Below are 21210 nucleotides of genomic sequence, written 5' to 3' on the forward strand. Positions count from 1 at the left end.
CGACCCACTAAACCCGACGACCGATTCCAATTGCCAATCGCCAAAACGCCAATGCAGCCAATGGAGCCAATTGAGCCGCCACCTGAGCGGCCACAAAAATGTGTCAACCAAACAACGATTTATACTTTGCTCCTTGGCGTGTGGGCAGCACCACTGCACCACTGTAGCACAGCACCACTCCCCTGGTGTCCGAGATTCCCCCAAATGAACCAGCCAACACCACCCACCCCACCCAAGTTCTTTGTTCTGATTGTGCTGGTAAAAGCCAATCAAATTGAAAATCGAAATTTATCCGGCCAGCGGCACAAAGGGTCCATTCTTGGCCGGGCCAACGGCATGACATTGATAGATGAACGCCGGTCGGTTCATTAGCGCACCGAGCGCATACTTTTTGCATTCACTGTATGGCATCGCACCCGATTTTCGGGCATTAGATAACTTAAAGCCGCACATTGAGTTCAAGCTACAGTTGCACAGTGGTTGGCAACTGAAATCTATGGATATGAGTCATGGAAATGACTCGATTTAGTCGATTGTTAATAGGCTATTGAGTTTAAAATGGTTTGTCAACCATTCAATTTTAGTCTGCAACAATGTAGTCACACTTTCAATTGAATTTCGCCCACTGTGCCTTGTCCATGCTCAATAATTTCTATGGGCTGTCATGTTTTTTTTCGCCGCTGCTCCTTTTTATTTGAGGCTTTTTGTTTTCGCCTTTTTGTATGTGGTGGCTCAGTTGACACCGGAGGAGACCTTTGCGGCACGATTTGTTGCAGCAGCAGCAGCAGCATCCAGCACGAGACAAATATTGACACAATTTGTGGCAAAGTTTTCAGGCTGGCAACTTGTAAATGGGCTTGTCAGAGGCTTCGTTTGCCGTTTTAGCCAGGTTCGGGGGTTCAAATGCCGTTCACCGCGAACGTGGCTAATTTGCATTTTGAAAGTTTGGCGTGCGCAAAATGGAGCAAAGGGCAGTCATCGCTTGCATTTCTCGAACCGACTCACCTGCAGCCACTTTTCGAGCGACTTCAATTAGAGCAGATCACCGAAAAAAAACAGAAACACCAAAGATACAAAGAAAAACCCTGAGAGGTGGAGGTGTGCCATATGTTCTCTTGACAGCCTCTAATTATCGCCTCGCACAGCCGTTGGCCAAAAAATTCGCAAAGTGCAGGCATTTGCCGAATTAATTCCCTCTTTGGCCATTTGGCAACACTCCAGCTAGGTCTTGGCTGTATTATTTTCAAATTAACTGCAGCATTGAGCTGCGACCACAGACCACGCGTCGTATGCGCGCTATAAATCACTCATGCGCCGTGTTGCCAAGGCAGAATGGCAGAAAGGCAAAAGGAACAAGCGAAACATAATGGCAAACGCCAAGTGAGACAATTCAATTTATCCAGCCGCAAGTCGCGACTGTTTCGATGCAGTTGCCGTGATTAGACGACGTCGCCAGGTTTTCAGGCCAGGCCAGTTAGCTGCCTTTCTGCCTCTCTGACTTGCTGGCCACATTTAACAAAGTGTTTGCCATAATTTCTGCCCGCTATCAACGGCTAAATATCGACAGTGCACACAATGATCGATTGAACTTTGCTCTGCTGACGATGACGATGCAACAGCAGCGACAGATTGGCGATGAGAACATGCCAGTTGGGCCCAACAAAAGGCGATTGAATTTAATGGCTTCGGGGCTTGGCGCTGGCAGATCCAGTACCTATAATAATAAAGCTTGTTTAATCCAAGAGAAATCTTGATAGCGGGGTACAGAACAGGAATATTGCTATACCTTTTATGGTGTTTGCAAGGTTCCTTGTTCATTTCAATGCACACAAATCGTTGCCTACTTTTATGCGCTGCTGTGGTAAATGCGCAATGCTAAATGCCTAGCGCTTGAAAGTTTGCTGTACTTTCTGCCTGCTGTTAACAGCATGTTAATCAAATGCTACATGTTTTCTCCTCTCTTAGTTTTGTCTCTCTTAGAGTGTGTTTGGTGTGGCCGTGTTTTGTTTTTGCGACTGACGTTGCCGCAACTTCAACTTCAAACGTGTGAAAACGTCTGACGCGTTCGGACGTTCGCGCTAGTTGACGCGTGTGTGAAAACAAATCAATTGCGAATGTCAGCGAAATTGCAAGTTGCTAACTTTGGCAATTAAAAATGTAAAACTCTCGTGACACTTGCCTGCATGTGTATCGATTACATGTGCTTCTCGCGGCCTCGACTTCCTCAAAGCCAAAAAAATCAAATTCGAAAACGCAAAACCCAAAACCAAAATAAGGAAGTTCAGCGCTCTGGTTCAAATGTTGGGCCAACAAACTGAAACTGCATAGCATTTGCACAAATAACTGGCAGACAAAAGGAAGCGAGATATCACGCAAAAGTTCGGTTTATTTTGTTGTCATTTCGAATTGCCATTGGTGCACACATATATCAACAGAAACATATACCGATACAGATATATCTTGCATCTTCGCGTAACCGGTGCGTGTGTGTTGGTGTGCTGCGCTTCCCAAGCAAATTGGATTTCACAATACTGGATACCGTCTACCACTTGAAAATGGTGTTCGGCGGCAAGTTCCGAATCAGAAGGTAAACATTCGCACAACTCAATTGCCAGCCAAGTCGGTTGGTCAGTTATTATGATCTCAGCTGATAACGCCGGCTATTAACGATCGCCATTAGTCAGCCTATTAGCAGGAAACTCACTGAATTCAGTGAACTACGTAACTACGTTTTCGGCACAGAGAAAAATGGGAGGTTTGTTCTAGGCGCATATAAAATAAGTTGCATTCGTTTTGCAATTAGTTGGAAGTATTTCAAAACAATCTGGGTTCAATTTTATTAATTGATCAAATAATCTCAGTCGATTAAAGTTAAATTAAAGTATTGTTTTCGCTTAAAAATGCATATATTTCATGTGAACTTGGGGGAAATCCTCGTCTTAATGCTTGAAAAGTAAGTGTTTTGCATTGTTAAGATTCATTTATATAAATCTCATAGTCTCAATTGTTAGTTTTTATTTCATCTGTACGCTTGAAACTTGAAAACTTGACTTTTAATAAGAACGCGCGTCCAGCGAACGGAGTATTTCAGTTTTTCCCAAGATAAGCTCGTTTGTTAGCTGCATTGCATTGCAGTTCGTCTGGCTTTTGATCTGGGCTTATAGCTTATAGCCAGTTGTTGCCTAGTTGTACTAGTTTGTGGCGACGTTGTCGGCTAACTTCAGTGAAACCATATTTAGCATGCTCAATGCCTAACGTCTCCGCTAATGACGACAGTTGTTGCTGTCTGCACACGGAGAAAAACGATGGCAGTCTAGCTTTTGGAACCACTTCAATTACCACGCTAATTTGAAAAACAATTGCTTGATTAAATACACATTTTATAAGTAAACAGGGTGTGCAAATAATGATGAGTGTTTTTTCGTAGCTCCACAGATTTTCTCTCTGTGTGGATCTTTGACTTGTCAGAGGCTCTAACAACTTTAGCCCGAGCTGATAAATTTTCACAGCTGTTGTCACTCTGTGCTTCTTTCTCCGCATTATGGCCATTCCCTTCAGCAGCCACGTAGGCGGCAGGTGCAAAACTGAGGCACGTCTCCTCCTCTGAGTTTACCTTTACCTGCTGCCATGGCAAATTGTCTGCGGACTCACTGCCTCCATTTCTATATGTATACATGGTTTATTTCTATTTGAATTCCATTTGTATCGGTGTGACCGAGACACGCGTCATTCGCCATAATTCATAACGAGATCTATTGACATTCGGACCATAAAAGTGTTAGGTGGTGGTTCACACTTTGTATGGAAAGCCGGCTATCAGTGCAAAGATCTTATCGATTTTATTTATTATTTCTTTTTTTCTGTATTTGCTTTATTTGCTGCATTTGCTGGAATGAGAACAGTGAGGACCTTTGTTTGGATTGGCAAAAGCGGCTAGAACCGGTTTTGGCCAAGGAACAGCTGGTGGTTGATTGGTGGCTCAGTCAGTTGGCCCATTTCGCTTTTTGGTCACCCCTAGGAGTGGTCGTCGTATCCCCGGCAACTCTAGAGGCCAACAACCCCCGAGGGATGTAATAAAAGGAGGACACCACTTAAGAAACACCGGCGAGCAAATCGGCTATACTCTCATTTTAAATACACAAAAACTCTTCCTTTCGAATGAATCGAACTACAAAGAATACAAATATTTCCTTCTTAGGAAGAAGAAGTTTTCCAATAGTTGCAATAGTTTTCATTTGAGTTAAGGTTTCTTTTAGTTATGCAATATCTGTCTAAGGGGCTATTAGTCTAACAATTAACTTAGACGAATGGATTGGATGTGCCATAGCCATGAGCACTCTATAAAACAGCAAGAAACTGGAAAAATCAGAGAACCCATACAGTTCATATGCCCAAATTCGTTGAGGGTATAAGCCATTAGCATAAAAAAAGAAATAAAATAATATTCAAGTGTGCCGTGTTGGTTCGTTGGTATTTTTTTTATTGAGGTTTCGCACGAGTTTCGAAATAAACGACCGGCAAAAGAATTCGCTGTCTACGAGTAAAAATTTGTTAGCTCAGCGACGACAGCAGCGCATTTCAGAGTTTCTGAATTTCTTTTGCAGCATAAACATAAACGTAAACCGTAAACCGAAATAATCAATAAACATTTTTACAATATCAAAGCGGAGACAAGAATGCTCGATCGATCGATCTTGTTCCCAAGAGATCCGTGAAATCCATGAAATTACTTCGACCTTCTGGCCAACTTTGATTTGTTGGTAGAGTGTGTGTGCGGTGTGTGTGTGGTGTGTGTGGTGTGTGCCATTCGCAGGGCTAAATGTTTATTGTTATTGTGACGGCCTATTCAATAGTGAGCAAACATCAAACAATAAATGTTTATTGCGGCCTGCGTCTGTTTTCATTGCCAATCGATTCGCCGTGGAAAACTGTAATACCAATCAAACCGAGTTCTCTGCTCTGCTCTGAATTTGTGCCTTGATTTGTTTGTGGTTTCCATTACGAAAGAGCGGGATCTGTGATTTCTTCAATGCTAATTATAAAGGCGGCGGCGAGAAATGTCAAGAGTTTTCAATTAGCAGCGTTTTGATTGTTCTTTACACAGCTTTGATTAGATTTATGGGGCTTTCGTCTTCGACGCTATTCGAGCTCTATTCCTAAAATTCAGGTCGCAGCACATCTTTTGGAAATGTTTCGCGACTATTTTTATGGCTAAATGATCGGCAACAGTTGAACAAACAATATAACCACGAATTTATATACTGTATGGCGTATATAAATTAACATGCTTTCAATTGAGACAGCCAACAACAACCAACAACAAGAAATGGGAATAAAGTACACGCGGCCATATTTCAGTCTTAATAAAAACGTTTAAAAATGCCATTTTTTAATCAACGCTGACAAATTGACAATTTGAATAACATCGCCGATACGAGGCTTTCACGGAAGCTTCAGATTATCAGAGTTTGAGTTTGGGTAGCTTCCTGATGAAGAGATTCTCGTAATCAGCAGGGTTCAAGAATCTCACAATCTATCAATCAATCCGGTTTTCTGGCGGGCCCCTCTATTCCGTATTTATGATAATTAGCTGGTCCCATAAAACCGAAGAAATCGGTTAATCGGTTGGCTCTCTAATGAGCTTGCCCTAACAGCGATCAATTGTCGGGGTTCTGTGATTACGTATACGACGTGTAGTGCGTACTAATTGCTCGACTTCTGGGTCGCCCACGACATGGAAATGGTGTTACCAATAAGCCCGTGAAAAGCGCTCCATTATCGCCCTGCTCTGGAACTTTGGAACTTTGTAAGCGACTGGGAACTGGGAATTCGACAATTCCCCGCAGGTGGGCCGGTCCCAAGTCCAGAGAGCTTCGAAGTTCGAACTACAAAGAGCCGCTCCACAAATTGCTGGGGGAAAAGCGTAAAACAAAAGCTACCTACGTAGTAAACACGATTGCAATTGTAATACATTTTTTGTTTTTCGTTCTATATATGTGTACACTACACACTCGTACAACATTCTTAATTTCCCAACTTATCTGAAAGTGAACGGGCATTGCGATCGTTACTCATCAGTCGCAACAGAACGCAAAACTGAACACAAAAAGACTGGCTCAGCCAACCATCAAGTACAACCAGCCACATATCTACATACTTGCATGAAAGCCCGGGGAGCACAGAACATATTTAAACAGATACCTATACCTATATATGTTGTATATAGAACAAAAAGCCAAATGAAGCTAAATGAGTGCGGAGTGACAAAGCCAAATGGAGGTGGAGTTCGAGGTGGAGGAGTTCCCCACCGGATGACAAAGGCGACTTCGCAATGCTCTACAATTGAGGCGGAAGTGTCAAGTGAAATGGGTAGTAAATAAAATGGGAATGGGAATGGTGGCCTTTGTAGAAAGCTGACTTTTCATTGGGCTGAATGAGCGTTGAGTGATTATGAATTTGTCTCTGCTGATGTTCTGGAAAGATAAGTCAGAGAACTGGGTCTGGTGGCTTAGGAAAACATTAATCTTCCCAAGATTATTGTAATCTGAAAGTTGTCATGATGGGACTAACAAAATGTCTTTAAAGGATAGGTGCCATTATCTGAGTCATTACTGTCATAAGTCAAAGGGAAAGTACACAAAGTCAAAGAGTGCACCTGTTGATCTAGGCCTAATTCCTTGAGTTTTGGGACCATTTTAGAGTGTGGCATGTGGGCAGGGTATAATTACAGCCACGGTGCCCCTTCCAGACATGTGCACACCGCACGCAGGGGCAGATAAAGTTGCGGGTTCCCCCAGAAGAATAACAGCAACAGAAACAGAAACAGAAACAGAAGAAGGCAACAAGTTCAAGTCGAGCGGGCAGACAAAGTACCGCAAAAGTCAAACAAATGAGGGAGATATGGTCTATATATACATATATTCCTATAAGGGAGGGGGCACCGCAGATGGGTTGAGCTGATCGGAGTGGAGTTAAGAACATTTGGCATGTATCTTTCGAGAAGAGGGAGACCAGGTCAACGGATGTGCTCGGGGCTCCAGCATATTTATATATCACCTCGGTACAAGGTCAGAGTCGTGGTCGAATTAATGGCAGCCACAGTCGATTCAATTAGCCACAAAATTAATGGAAAACAAAAAAAAATAAAAAAGCAAAGACTAAACGCTCCACTAACCTCCGGCTGCGAGCGACTTCCTTCTGAATTCGTGGCCAAAACGAGCCACGCAAATCATTAAGAAACAACTGAAAATTTCACAAATTAACTTTATAACACGAAAATTTCTCGACCGAAGATGCTACATCAGATACCACCGGCCAACACACACACACACACACACACACACATAAATAAGACAAAAATTAATAATTATGAGCTGAAAAGGTAAATAAGTCTGGCTTCCTACTCAACTTCAGTTTTTTCTCATTCGGCGGCTACTGTGGAAACGCGATTGGATCTTTGACGACTCCTCTGCAGGGTTTTTGGGCACTTCGATTTTCTGGTTTTGGGTTTGGGCTTTGGCTTTTTATTTTATTTATGCTTCATTTTTTTTTTGTTGTCGTTGTTGCCTGGTGCCGTGCACGAAAATTGCTTTGACACAAAAACAATGAAAAAACCTTTTTATTTAGTGGGTCACGCGCGTCATGAGCAAATGAAAACCACTGGGCAGTCAACCCAGTCAGCCAACCTACCAACCACCAACCCACCCAGATGATAAAAATCAAAACATGCGCAAAAACCAAAAAAACAAAAACCAAAAACAGAAATCCAAAAAGCCAAAAAGCAATACCAAAAGCAATGGAGGCAGTCTGGAAACCGAATTTAAATCGGAGCAGCACTTGGACTTGGCTTGGTTTTCCCGGCTTGAAGCGCATGCTTAAATTGTTTGCCTAATTTGGTTTTTTTTTTTTTGGATTTCTGTTTTTTGCTTGCCCGCAAGTTGGCTCAAATGTATTGCAATTAACATTTTTTACATACAATGTATATGTAGTTTTGAACGCAACAATTTCTCATCGGCCTGGGAAGGTTTTTTGGCCAATGAAATGCTCATAAAATATGCAATTTGAGGCATTTGAGGCATTTGCTGGGTTATTTGAAGTGGACAATAAAATGCAAGAAGTGGGAATAGTTTGACAAGACCACGTTTTATTTTGGGTGATTTTTATGGGACATAAGCTGTTTAATTGGCGCCCTTAATTATACCTGCTTTGTGGGCTATGAAATTTAACTGGGTTAATTGCGCTTCGAGAAAACATTCAATCCTTGTGTTCGATTTTTATACTTCATGTTTATAAACTTGTTTGAGCCGACTCAAGAACAATGCATCCCTAAACATTTATGCCACATTAAAGACTTATCTTCTTCGATTTATAACGATTGTAAATGGCAAGGAACCTATACTCATATTTACTCAAAGAAATCTTATCGGTCGAACTCGTTTGGATTTATGGCTGCACAGACAGCTGCTTACTAAGCTTATTACTTTAGTTGATACCTTGCAAGCAGCTTGCACTTAGAAATTTGCCATAAATGTCACTTTAGTATTGAACAATTTGAGGAATCCCCCGTTTTCAAGCTAATATTGTGAAATTGCAAAGCGAGCAATACTCGCTACCTTTGCTTATATAAATTCGAGTTGGCTTACTGCGCCTTTGGTTTTAACCACTTTCTGTGGCCCTGGTCCTCGCCCCTCTTCCACCCGAGTGTTAGCGGTCTCAGTGTTAACTTGGCTATTGCCAAAGCTAATGCCCAAGTCGATAACCGCAGTCCAGCGCAATCGGGCGTGTCGCCTTCGCGGCGATGAGTGTCGCTGTCAATGAACTTGGTGGCTAAATTACGTGCCTGCAATTATTCTGGGGACCCAGGAAGAGGGCCTCCGAAAAACAAAAAAATCTGCATAAATTTCTCAGTTGCGCAATGGGAATGGGAACTCGCTCGATGGGTGTACTTACACTTGAGTTTGTTAACGATTTTTATGGCCATACGTGTAGATCGCATTTGCGACAGTTCTGCGCCGCAAAGAGCCGTTAAAATGGGCCCCAAAATCAAAAAAAAAAAATATTCGAGCTGATCTGAAATTCAATTAGCGCATGAGACACCCACAGGCCTCGGATCATAATGATCGGAGTCTGAAAACTTAAAAAGCAATTTCGTTTTATGATAGAACTCAAATTGACACCGAAAATGTGATTGCCGATCGCTCCATTTAGGCTGTCTGGGAATCTCTGGGGGCTGGGAATGCTTTCAAATTTGAAATTTGGAATTTCATTGAAATGTGCGACGCACTTGGGCCGAACACATCAAAAACATCAAATTAGTGCTGGAGAAATGCGATGCGATGCGTGTGCATTATGCATATTAAATGCTTTCACTTTCGTTTCGACCAGATTAAAGTATCTCCGTATTTTTTGGCAATCGCATATCGCATATCTATATATCTCGATCAGTCGGGCGGCAAATTGCGTGAAAGCCGAATCTCTGGGCCACAATTGAAATGCAAGACGCGAGATGCAGCTATTTCTATATTTACCCCCCTGACTGGCTATATCTAGGTATGTGCGTGTATCTATGTACATCTGTATATCTGTATATCTGGCCATGGTCAGCTGTTCGTTGACTGATTGTCAACCAGCCCGATACATCGTTGCCTGCCTTGTGCTCAATCATTATTGCTAGTTGCATGTTTTATAACGCAGATGATCACATGTACTCGCACTTGGCATTGCATTGCCTGCAGATAGAAAAACATCGGGCACACAGTTTTACTCTATTATTATCTTAACTTCCAATTATTTATATTACCCATAAGTACTTGATTCAAGGCCTACACAACATTGTGTAGTTGCCATCACAGCCCATTGATAACGCAATCAAAGGATTTTCCAAGTTCTGCTTTATCAGAGAAAGCCTTAGGGAGGTAAATTACATAGGAAATACACATAAAAGCTCATATAAGATGGTATATTTTGTAAGATAAGACTGCTAGATTTCATAAATAGTTAAGCCATTTATAACTAATTACTTATAGATGGTATCTTTTCCCAGTGAGCTATGAATTTTCTGCAAGTGCGACGTAACAAGTCGTAGGTTCGTGAGTCTAGACAAAGTCTGAGGCGCTGGCCAACTTCGTGATTGATTCCCACAAATGCAAATGGGCGCAGGCAAATGAAATGCAATCAGCAAGGGTTATATATAGGTATTCAACATATATATTCCTTATTCTACTCTGAAAATTGCCGGAGCCATAAGCCAGGGTCATTATTATGCGTGCAAGTTGGGGATTTTGCTTTCGTACGTGGCCATTCTGTCAGTTTGCCAGTTTGCCATTTTGCCGCCGCCTCAAGGCCAAGAGTCTGTCATTGCGGCCCCCATCCCCCCAACACCCATCCCCTTTTCACTCCCATCCCCTGCGAAACCCCCTGCGAAACCCCCTGCGAAACCCCCTGCGAAACCCCTACAAAAGCGTTAACTAAGCTTTGTGCTGTTCCTCCCGACCACATGACGAATTCAGCCAGCCGGCAACAAAGAAAACAAAGACCACAAATATGCATCGATCGATCCGCTGATCCATCCAGAGACCAGAGACTCTTGGCGGCCTTTTGCGGCCTTCGGATCACGTTCTTCAGGGAAAACCAGCGGAGGAGCAGCTGGAGGAGCAATTGGTGGGGCAGCTGGAGGAGCAAATGCTGATGCTGATGCCGATGCTGATGATGGGCCTGCAGAAGAAGGTAAACAATTTTCAATCAGCCCGGCGAAGTTGCAAGCGGCCAAATACAAATCCCTTGGCTCCCCGACAAACCAATTTGCAATTTAAGCAAATGAAATGCAAACCCAAGCGTACAAATCTCAATTCTTCGCACACAACGCGCATCATAAATAAGAAATAAGAAACAAGAAAATAAGGAAAACCAAACGCCCCTGACAATCTGCATTCCTCAGAGATATGTGCCCATCCAAATGCAGGGGTATATGAGCATTCTTAAGATCATATATGTACGCATTTTGGGTCGGTCAGCCGCACTAAATAAATCAGAGCAGCCGCATTAAATGGTGGCCAATATGTCAGGCTGGCGTCTAATTTGTTGGCTAATCAGCTGCAGCTTCTGTCATCTCCCGCCTCCTGGCGACTGGGAAATCTGTGTAAATGGAACGGCGCCGATGTCAACTTCGCCACATGTTCCCCACATCCCAGCAGCAACTCATCCCATCCCAACCCATCCCATCTCATTTCATCTAATTTCATCTCTTCTCATGTGATCCGTACAGAAAGCATCCCATTGCGACGCTGTCATCGTTGCCAAATAAATTGTTTAGCTGAATTATGCCATTTATTTATAGCCACCAAACAGTGTCGCTCTCGTTTTCCCAGTTCTGAATGGAATGCGTTCTAGAACATGGGGTTACCTTCTCTCTAGGACTTTTCCTACTGACTCATTAGTTATGAAGGAAGTGAACTTACCTTATCGCTGTGATAGCGACACTTACCCTGCTGTAAATGCACGGTTCCGTATTTGATGTATTTCATATCATCCATTGTATGGCCATATATTGCTCAGTTAGATTTATTCTGCCCCTATAATTATCTCTTCATTATTTCATGTCCATGTCTTCCTATAAATTCACGTGTCTTTTTAAGTTTCTAATACACATACAATCAATTTCCATATAACAGAAACTATAGTTACGCCTTATAAGATAGAATATGATGATTAGATTCCACCTCCCCGTATCTCATTACTTCTAGAACTCCCATAGATGGGAATGGAACAAAGGGTATTGAGTATTCCCATAGGCTCTTTTTCGCACACACTTTTATCGGTTTGCGTTTATTTTCAATTTGATGATGGCACATATGACTTTATGTCGTCTTCCCTCCCTGTCGCACCCCGATTTTCATGCGCCCTATCTCTGTCGCGCCGAATGCCGAATGTAAATTTTCGCATTTTGCCAGAGTTTTGCCTTCAGTTTTGTTTTGTTCAATGAATCGCGTTGTCGCGTCTTTATTTTCGGCCGTTTATTTGATTTATTTTGCGAGGCAATTTGTTCGTGCCCCAAACGATTCGCTTTTCAGATACAGCAACAAAGATACAGATACAGATACAAAGTGCCGCGTGCTCAATTGTTTTGATCTTGCCCATCGACTGGGTTTCTGAACTCGGCTTCGGACTCGGACTTGGGCCGCACAATGGCTCAGTGGTTTCAATGGCTCAACTTTCGGTAAAAATTGCAAAAAACCGTCTAGACAAAAAACCTATTATGCAGAAAATCATCAGCGGGAAAAGCTCCTCTGACGTCATGCGTTGGAAAAAGGAAAAAGCAAAAGGCGCCGGTGGAATGCGTGAAAAGATTCATTCGTTTCCTCGGCCATATGAGTATTCGAGTGTATGCCATATGGGTATGGCTTTTAATTGCAGCGCCAAGTTGGGCCATGCAATATACCCATAACAACCTTGAAAACGCAATCCATGCCGCCGTCAAATCTAGATCTCGTTTTTCGTTATTTTCGCTTGGTTTTATTTTTATTTTGCCGTATAATTGCGTTTTTCATTTGCTCTTGGCATTCACAGACTGGAGTTGTGCACAGAAAGAAATTACCTACACTCTTTAGACCAACATCTACTACATCTTGCTATTATATATGTTATTTTATCAAAAGCAGTGTCTTCGCAAAAAAATTGGGTTAATAGTTCCTGAGCAGCACATGATGTTATATGTAAGCGTTTACATTTTTGTTCACAAATGGCATTAATTTCTTTCTGTGTACTGGCTGTCGCTGCACGCGATCAACGCCAAATGAATGCCAAATGTGTGTGGGGCTTCATTTTTGAGTTTTCAGTTTTGTTTTTCCCCCTTAACCAATTTTGGGGCCCGGCCCAGCATAAAAATGGAAGACAAAAAAGCGACATCCAAGCGACGGGGGATGCTTCCTGTCCTGCGGCATCCCAAAAGCCGCACTGTTGCACTGCTGCAATGTTGCAACAAGTGGCCACGCGGATTTTTCGAATTTTCAATTATTATTATTATTGTTATTGTTATTTTTATGCCGAGTTCGTTGAACATTTCGCAGAGGGGCGAATGTCAATTTCACGCTTTGTTTTTGGCAAACGCCAAAATAAAAGGCAGAAAGAGTCAGTGGAGAATTATGTTTATGACGATGGCGAGTCAAAAACGCCCATTAAAGCCGCACAAGACCATCATCATCATCATCATCGTCATTGCGATCATCATCATTGGGGGGGAAGACCATCGCGATGAGGCTGTGGATCTTTTATCAATAAACCGTTAATTATCAAAGCGCCCAAATGCAGCGATGGTTCGCTTTGCTTAGGCAAAACAATACGCGGATGTATTTCTGACTATCTGTACTGCTGGCTTTCTGTCTTTCTGTCTGTAGTATTACTGTAGCTATTTCATTTTATTTTCCGTACTTCACTCATGCAGCTTTGTCTTATCCCCAGACGCAAAAGCTAGGAGTGCCACTCATCCAGCGGCCAGCCGCACAGTCCACATGGGGCAACGCTCGAGATCGCCACGTCCAAGGTTTTGTAAATAACCCGGCCACTGGCAACTGCCAACTGGAGATCGTGTGGGCGTGGGTTGGGTTTGGGTTTGGATTTGGGTTTGGGTTGAGGTTTGTCAGTGGATTTGGAATGGAAATTGAATCGGGCCCGTGAATTGGGTGTTCCGCTCCACAAATCCTCAGCTTTGGCCAGCCGATTGCGACGCAAATGGCCAAGAATAACAAAGAACACTTTTGGCAATGCCGCTGCTGAAGATCTCTCTAAGAGCCAAAAGGGCGGGCGTCAGCAAAACAAAACCTCGGATGAGTTGGCAAGGTTTATATGGGTGTCTCTTCTCTTTTTTATTTTTGTTGGACATTTTGCAGCCTAATAGGAGTGACCTTGTAGAAATACGGTTAGATTCTACCATTGTCATTGTTTTTATGCACTCATTCATTAACCCAAGTTCTGAAGCTCTGAAAATTCTGAGGCTTAACCTTGTGACGTCAGCGGCGAAGAACCTCTTTGTTTATTTAATTTTTTGCGCTTTTTTTGGGTTGACAAGCGCGTGACATGCTAAACACGATCAAAGAGCAGGGGCAATTCTTACAAACTGCTGTTTCAATAAACTGATATCTATATTGCCATCAGAAATCGATCAATCGATTCCGAAACGGTTCGGCAGCACAGCGTGAGAATATCTGAACTCTACGCCCCAACTTCTCACACAAACCGATCCAAAGAGAATTTGCATAAATAATTGCTGATTGATGCAAATATATAGTGCTAGTGTTTGCCATGCTAGCCAATGCATTAATTACGCGGAGTTTCGGTTCGATTTCATTGGATTAACCTTGATTTGGATTCCCTTTGTTCTGCCTTACGACAACGATGATCATTGTTTATTCTCGCCAATCTGCGATCATTGTGGCTTATAAGCATAGTGATATATATATGTATGTTATGTGTGCTAAAGGTCACACTCGCAATTAAATGGTCCGAAACATAAACGCAAGACCATTCATCAATCTCTCACTTTCGTTCCGAAAAACAGAAACTGAGAAACAAGAAACAAGCGTACTTGAAAGTACGAGTATCTGTATCTGTGGCACGTTCAGTGTATCTGTATCTGTATCCGCAGTTCCTGGTGATCTCACCAGTGGTTAAGATTCCCTATGAAATTGCAGTTCTGCATAGGTGACATCATTTCATATGATCACGGCAATTTGTTGGCAAGTTTCCCGCATCATAAGGCAACACAATTAACGGCTAATGAAGCTTCATGACAAGGCCCTACTATACTTTATGGTTATGGTGTAACCTAGGGAAGTTGAAGTTCTCCGGCTTAAATGTTTTCAGAATTCCATTACACTCTCTCTCTCGGTTTGTGTTTATATATTAGTTGGTTGAGAAATTTTTCTGTTATTAAGAAATTAAGAGCCGCTTCGCATGCTTTTCTTTTCATTTCTTAGCTGCGCTTTTCCTCACTTTTCTTTGCAGTACTTTTCTTTCCATTTCATTTCTCCACCGCCGGATCTTGGCTAATAAGTAAACGCTGGCCTCTGCGCTCTTTCGACCATTATCTTTCGCTCTTTTTCGCCAGAAATTAGTTGGCTAAAAACAATGAGAAATCCGTATTCAGGGCAGTTCCTTCAATGGCCGCAACACTTTGGCATTCGACAAACAGCGAGCAGCGAACAGCGGCTTTTGTGTAATATCTAAAACAAAACACAGAAACACTGAAACACTGAAAAACGCAAATGGCTCAAACTCTTGTAGCAACCCCCATCCCGCTCCACCATATCCCCAACTTTCGGCTGATCCGGCCATGGCGGACGTGTTGCGCATGCGCCCGAGGGCACTACAAGTTGGTCGCTGTGTGTACAATTTATATGCCAAGTGGGCTGGGAGTGAAAATGTCATTGGCAGATGTGTCGCGGATATTAGCAGTGCCCCCATTTACACGGCAAGAAAATCCTATCGAATGTGCAGTATTTAATGGCCAAAAACAGCAAAACCTTCGTTCATGAGGTGATACTACACAGTACTTTAAAGGTTATCCCTATGTATATATTATGAACAAAGCTAAACCCTTTAGCTTTATAATGCTTCATTTGCTTTATAGCTTGTTGAACTACAGACTTCATGGCAACATTTTCTCGTTGTGCACCATTCAATCTGGCACTCCACTTCCTCAGCACTCCCCTATCAACATCCAGCGGACAAAAGGCCCGCACTTGGCTGAATAATTTGTTTATGCAAACGCAACTTGGCGAATATCAAAAGTAACCATTTAAAGTGCGGGAGGTGGGGCCTGAATTATTTACAAGCTTGTTGCTGTCGTAGTCCAGTGCGCACACATGTTTCCCCTGCTGCTGGTTGCAACTACTGTTGCTGCCGTGTTCGTGTTGCTGCTGCTGCTGCTGCTGTTGCTGTTGCTGCTGTGTTGCAGATGTTGCAGATGTTGCTGCCGTGTTCTGCCCCCTGGTTGGAGGCATCTTTTTAGCTGTAATTATGATGAGCTGCGGCCGTTTAGCTCACAAGTTAATTACCCCGTTTCATCGGATTCAATGGGACAGGCCGGCCACTTTCGACACTTTCAATGGGGCTGGGCCAAGAGCAGGAGGCATCTGTTGCTTTTGCTGTTGCTGTTGTTGCCACTGCTATATAGCTATTGCTGCATTTCCCAAGCCATCTATTTTTGGTGCTTGAGGGCCGCGAGCGAAAAGCGCCATTAAATCGATTTTACATTAAAAATATTGCACAAGCCATCATTGTTGGCGTTGCTGCCAGAATTAATGGATCATAATTATGGTAGCAGCAGCAGCAGAAACAGCAGCAGCGGCAACAACAGAAAAAACCTGCAACAGTAGCTGCGGCATTAGAAAAGAAAACAAGAAACCAAGCGGAGAGGCAAGAAACACAATTGGAGTCCGATCACGAGGCAGATGAACAGATGAACAGGCACAAATTGCTCGAGAGGAAAAGTTTTCGATTCGGATTTAGGTTGCGCGGGGAAATCTGAGGCGGCAATTGTGGGATGCTCCGCCAGAAGGTTAGAAGTAAGTCTTTTTCTTGCCCATTCCCATACCCATATCCATTCCCAGACAAAGATGCCCACTTAGCTAAGATTTTCAGTGAAAGAGAACTTTTCATTCCTTTGCTTTTTCTGCTGCTGCTGTTGCTGCATTGTTTTTCCCGGAGTTTTCCAAGAGAAATTCATGGCATACTTTGATGGACGATGATGCGTGGCTGTCTTTGCCTGAAAAGCGGGGGAAAAAAACGCAGACAATTTGTTCTGGCCGCAGTGCTGACCTCTCCTCAAAGAAAGCTAACTGCGCTGATGGCCATCTGTTTTGTTTTACTTTTTTTGGTTTTCTTATATTGTGTTTTGTATGTTGACTTGACGTCATTTTGCGGCAAGTGAAAATGTGTGCGATGCGGTGCCGACAAACCCGTTTTCAGGTTTCGGTTTCGGCCAGGCTTGTGAGATGTTTATGTTTTCAACAACAAGCGCTGCAGCAACAACAGCAGCAGCAACAGCAACAGCAGCCGCAGCAGCAACATTTGTTCGCTTTTTTTCGGTTCAACGTGGAGACGAGATGTTAAAAACGTGATTTCCATGCGTCGCCAGCGTTGTCGTCGTTGTCGGCATATTTAAATAAAATACTTTTACTATCAACCAAAACTAGTCAGCCAGCCAGCCAGCAGCGGCAAACAGCTCGTTATATTGGCGATCAAAAATTATAGTGCAGCAGTTGCAGCAGCAACATCCATTGCTGCAGTTGCCGCAGTTGCTGCTGCTGCAGTTGCATACGCAATGCGCAACGCAAAAGGCCACTGACCAAGACCTGGATCGGCAACACCACCCAAAAGCCACTGAACCCACCAATTATCCCATTCCAGGCGGGTGGCGACTAACCAATCCACTGTATATATATATATATACATATATCCGATTTGATCCAGCCCTATAGACGAAGAGTTTCATTGTCGACATTGCCGACAGTTATGCAAGGCCAGGCAATTTATCAAATTTTTCATAATTTGCATCACATAACCAAATGGAACGCCCCGCTCGGCTTAATAATGCCAAATAGAGGGAAAGATAGCCAAATATACAAATGCACAAATATACAAATAAAATATGCGTTAATTGTATGGAAATGTATTTAGCCCAGTGTCCGAGCATTTCTTTTGAACCTTTCTTTTGTCATTGTCTTTCGGTCCGCCGCGTATTATTGGGAATTATACAATATTAGCGGGCAAAATAAAAAGCCAAAGTTATTTTCGATCTGTGATGTGAATCATAATAAAGCTGTTGTTACATTTGCGCTAACGCGGGTGTGTACGTACATATAATAGGCTTATGTTTGCTAAGTCCGGTGTTTGGATGTGGAATTCTGGGAGATTACAAGGGTTTGTGTTTCAAGGCCTTATCTTGGTCTTATCTATGCTGGCTGTTTGATTACCAGATGGTTTCCAATCTGGAAGTGCAAGTCTTCTATATGTTCTGGGCTTGCGTTGGAACTGCTTTCAATTAGCTCACGTGATGTCATCGGCCTGATATGCAAATCTATGCTAATGCAACCGCTGCTTGCCGTTGTCTTAGCCAAATTGGCAGTAGAGAAAGAAGAGGCTTACTCAACAGGCCGACGGAAGTGATTAAGAAAGGCGAAATGGCAGCATCCAGCCATCTCGCTCTCCATCTCCATCTTTTCGAAGAAAGCAATAGGGGAGCAATGGGGGAGCGGTGGGGATCCGCGATGGAACTAGACAAAAGACTGTGGCTGTGGCTTATGCAAATGCTAACTGGGCAAAGATACATACTCGTTCGTCCAACAGCTGTTTTGTCTAGCTAGCATGTGATGTAAGCCCGTCGACTTCCATTTCTTCTGTTTCACTCTGCTCTTAATTTATGCAAATGCGACAACATTTCTTCGACGGCTTTCTTCAGATGCAAAACACCATAGAAATACGTATGGGTTATATATCATACATACATACATATGTATGTATACACACACGTGTGTAATGCAGAAACAATAAAGATTTTGGCAACCTGGGGGTGGCCAAGCCGAACGATATGCGCCAAAAGTCCAAAAATCTCAACAAAACAAAAAGGGGCTTTTACAACTTAAGAGCCGAGATGATTGCTATACAAAAACATAACAAATTAGTTTAGCACTTTTGAAAGTTGTCAAGAGGAAGCGGACGTAGCAACGCAGCAACGCGGCGGCTCGTCATACGCCTTGCACACTAAAACGACTCTGACTTTTGCTTTTGCTTTTCTGAAACTCAAAAACTGAAACATAAAACTCTTTATAATTGCACTGTAAACATTTCACTTTCGTTTTTATTCCGCCTTATTGTGCCCTGTGTCTTGGAAATCAGCTTTTTAGCTTAACACACGATGAACTGTCGTCTCTGCGCGTCGTGCACAGAATAATTTCATCGCTCGTCGCTTTCGCCATCATATTACAATAACTTACAATATGTGGGTGCTTTGGCGTCCAGATTGCATCGGATTTCGATGGCAACTGCCTGCGCCTGCGCCTGTCCAGGACTCAATTAGCATCTGTCCAGATTATGGCCGCCCATTTGCATTAATGAGACATGCGATTCGAGCAATATTTTCGTTGATTTTGACTTTTTTCCCCAAGTCGTGGCGAATCGGTCGCTTACTGCCGATGACCCCATGGATGACCCAGGGGTAGCTGGCATTTTTGGCCAGGAGGGCACTCCTAAATAGCCTTTAGGTAACTAAGTATATATCGCGCAACTGTAGACTAATTTAAAGAGTACATTGAAAATAAATAGCCAGCTTCCATTGGTTTAACTTCATCTAATCAAACCTCTTTGCTCTCGTATCCTTACAGATCGAATTCGAAGGCCTCATACTTGCCGCGTCAGAGTCTGGAGAAGTTGAACAACACTGATCCCGACCATGGCATCTACAAGCTCACTTTGACCTCCAACGAGGACCTGGTGGCCCATACGAAGCCCAGCTATGGGGTCACAGGCAAGCTGCCCAACAATCTGCCGGATGTCCTGCCGCTGGGCGTTAAGCTCCATCAGCAGCCCAAGTTGCAGCCAGGATCGCCGAATGGCGATGCGAACGTGACCCTGCGCTATGGCTCCAACAACAATCTGACTGGGAACTCCCCGTCGGTGGCCCCGCCCCCCTACTACGCGGGTGGCCAGCGGTATTCAACTCCTGTGCTGGGTCAAGGTTACGGCAAGAGCCCCAAGCCCATGACCCCGCAACAATACACGAGATCTCAGTCGTACGATGTGAAGCACTCTAGTGCGGTCACCATGTCGCCGATGTCCCAGTCCCACGTGGATCTCAAGCAGGCCGCCCACGACCTGGAGACGACGCTGGAGGAGGTGCTGCCCACTGCCACGCCCACGCCTACACCGACGCCCACGCCCACTCCGACGCCCACGCCGCCACGCCTCTCGCCGGCCTCCTCGCACTCGGACTGCAGTCTGAGCACCAGTTCCCTCGAGTGCACAATCACTCCTATAGCGACACCGATTCCTAAGCCGGAGGCGCACATCTTCCGCGCCGAGGTGATTAGCACCACCCTGAACACGAATCCGTTGACAACACCACCCAAGCCCGCGATGAACCGTCAGGAATCCCTGAGGGAGAACATCGAAAAGATCACCCAGCTGCAGTCGGTGCTGATGTCGGCGCATCTGTGTGACTCGAGTCTACTAGGTGGCTACACCACTCCACTGCTAACCAGTCCCACTGCCAGTTTCGTTAACGAACCACTAATGACACCACCACTGCCGCCCAGTCCGCCACCGCCACTCGAACCGGAGGAGGAGGACCAGGAGGAGCATGATGTGCCCGACAAGCAGCCGGAGATCGAAGAACTGCAGCTGATGCAGCGCAGCGAATTGGTCCTGATGGTGAATCCCAAGCCCAGCACAACGGATATGGCCTGCCAAACGGACGAACTGGAGGACAGGGACACGGACCTCGAAGCGGCACGCGAGGAGCACCAGACCAGAACGACTCTGCAGCCCCGACAGCGTCAGCCCATCGAGCTGGACTACGAGCAGATGAGCCTTGAGCTGGTCAAGCTTCTGCCGCCAGGTGACAAGATCGCCGACATCCTCACACCAAAGATCTGTAAGCCCACCTCGCAATACGTTAGCAATCTGTACAATCCGGATGTGCCACTGCGCTTGGCCAAGCGGGATGTTGGCACCTCCACGTTGATGCGGATGAAGTCCATCACGTCGTCCGCCGAGATCCGAGTGGTCAGCGTGGAGCTGCAGCTGGCAGAGCCGAGTGAGGAGCCGACGAATTTAATCAAGCAAAAGATGGTGTGTATTCCACAGCGATAGTAATGTATTCAGATATACTTATTCCGAACATTTTCCTTTCAGGATGAGCTCATCAAGCATTTGAACCAAAAAATTGTCTCCCTGAAACGTGAGCAGCAGACGATCAGCGAGGAGTGCTCGGCCAATGACAGACTGGGCCAGGATCTCTTCGCCAAGCTGGCGGAGAAGGTTCGACCCAGCGAAGCCTCCAAGTTCCGTACCCACGTCGACGCCGTGGGCAACATCACCAGTTTACTCCTCTCGCTTTCCGAGCGTTTGGCCCAAACAGAAAGCAGCCTGGAAACGCGCCAGCAGGAAAAGGTGGGTCTACTCAAGGATTTGATACCAATAGGATGCCATTTACTAAAC

The 21210-nt window shown here is 44.2% G+C and overlaps 1 protein-coding gene across 3 annotated transcripts in view; it reads left to right on the top strand.

The window, feature by feature from the left end:
* The window catches only part of LOC6530368 (protein Shroom), a 44216-nt gene that overhangs the window by 22385 nt on the left and 621 nt on the right, over window positions 1-21210 (top strand). Inside the window, exons 1-3 of one of the 3 annotated variants that reach the window (XM_039372370.2) lie at window positions 2069-2587; window positions 19377-20841; window positions 20905-21162. In XM_039372370.2, the coding sequence (XP_039228304.1) occupies window positions 2556-2587; window positions 19377-20841; window positions 20905-21162 (1755 nt within the window). In that variant the 5' untranslated portion in view covers window positions 2069-2555. Of the gene's footprint in view, window positions 1-2068; window positions 2588-11987; window positions 12215-19376; window positions 20842-20904; window positions 21163-21210 lie in introns of those variants that run through there. The other 2 variants (XM_015197171.2, XM_015197172.2) reach the window with 2 other exon arrangements.

Source organism: Drosophila yakuba, chromosome 2R, assembly GCF_016746365.2.
Source record: "Drosophila yakuba strain Tai18E2 chromosome 2R, Prin_Dyak_Tai18E2_2.1, whole genome shotgun sequence".
Taxonomy (NCBI): Eukaryota; Metazoa; Arthropoda; class Insecta; order Diptera; family Drosophilidae; genus Drosophila; species Drosophila yakuba.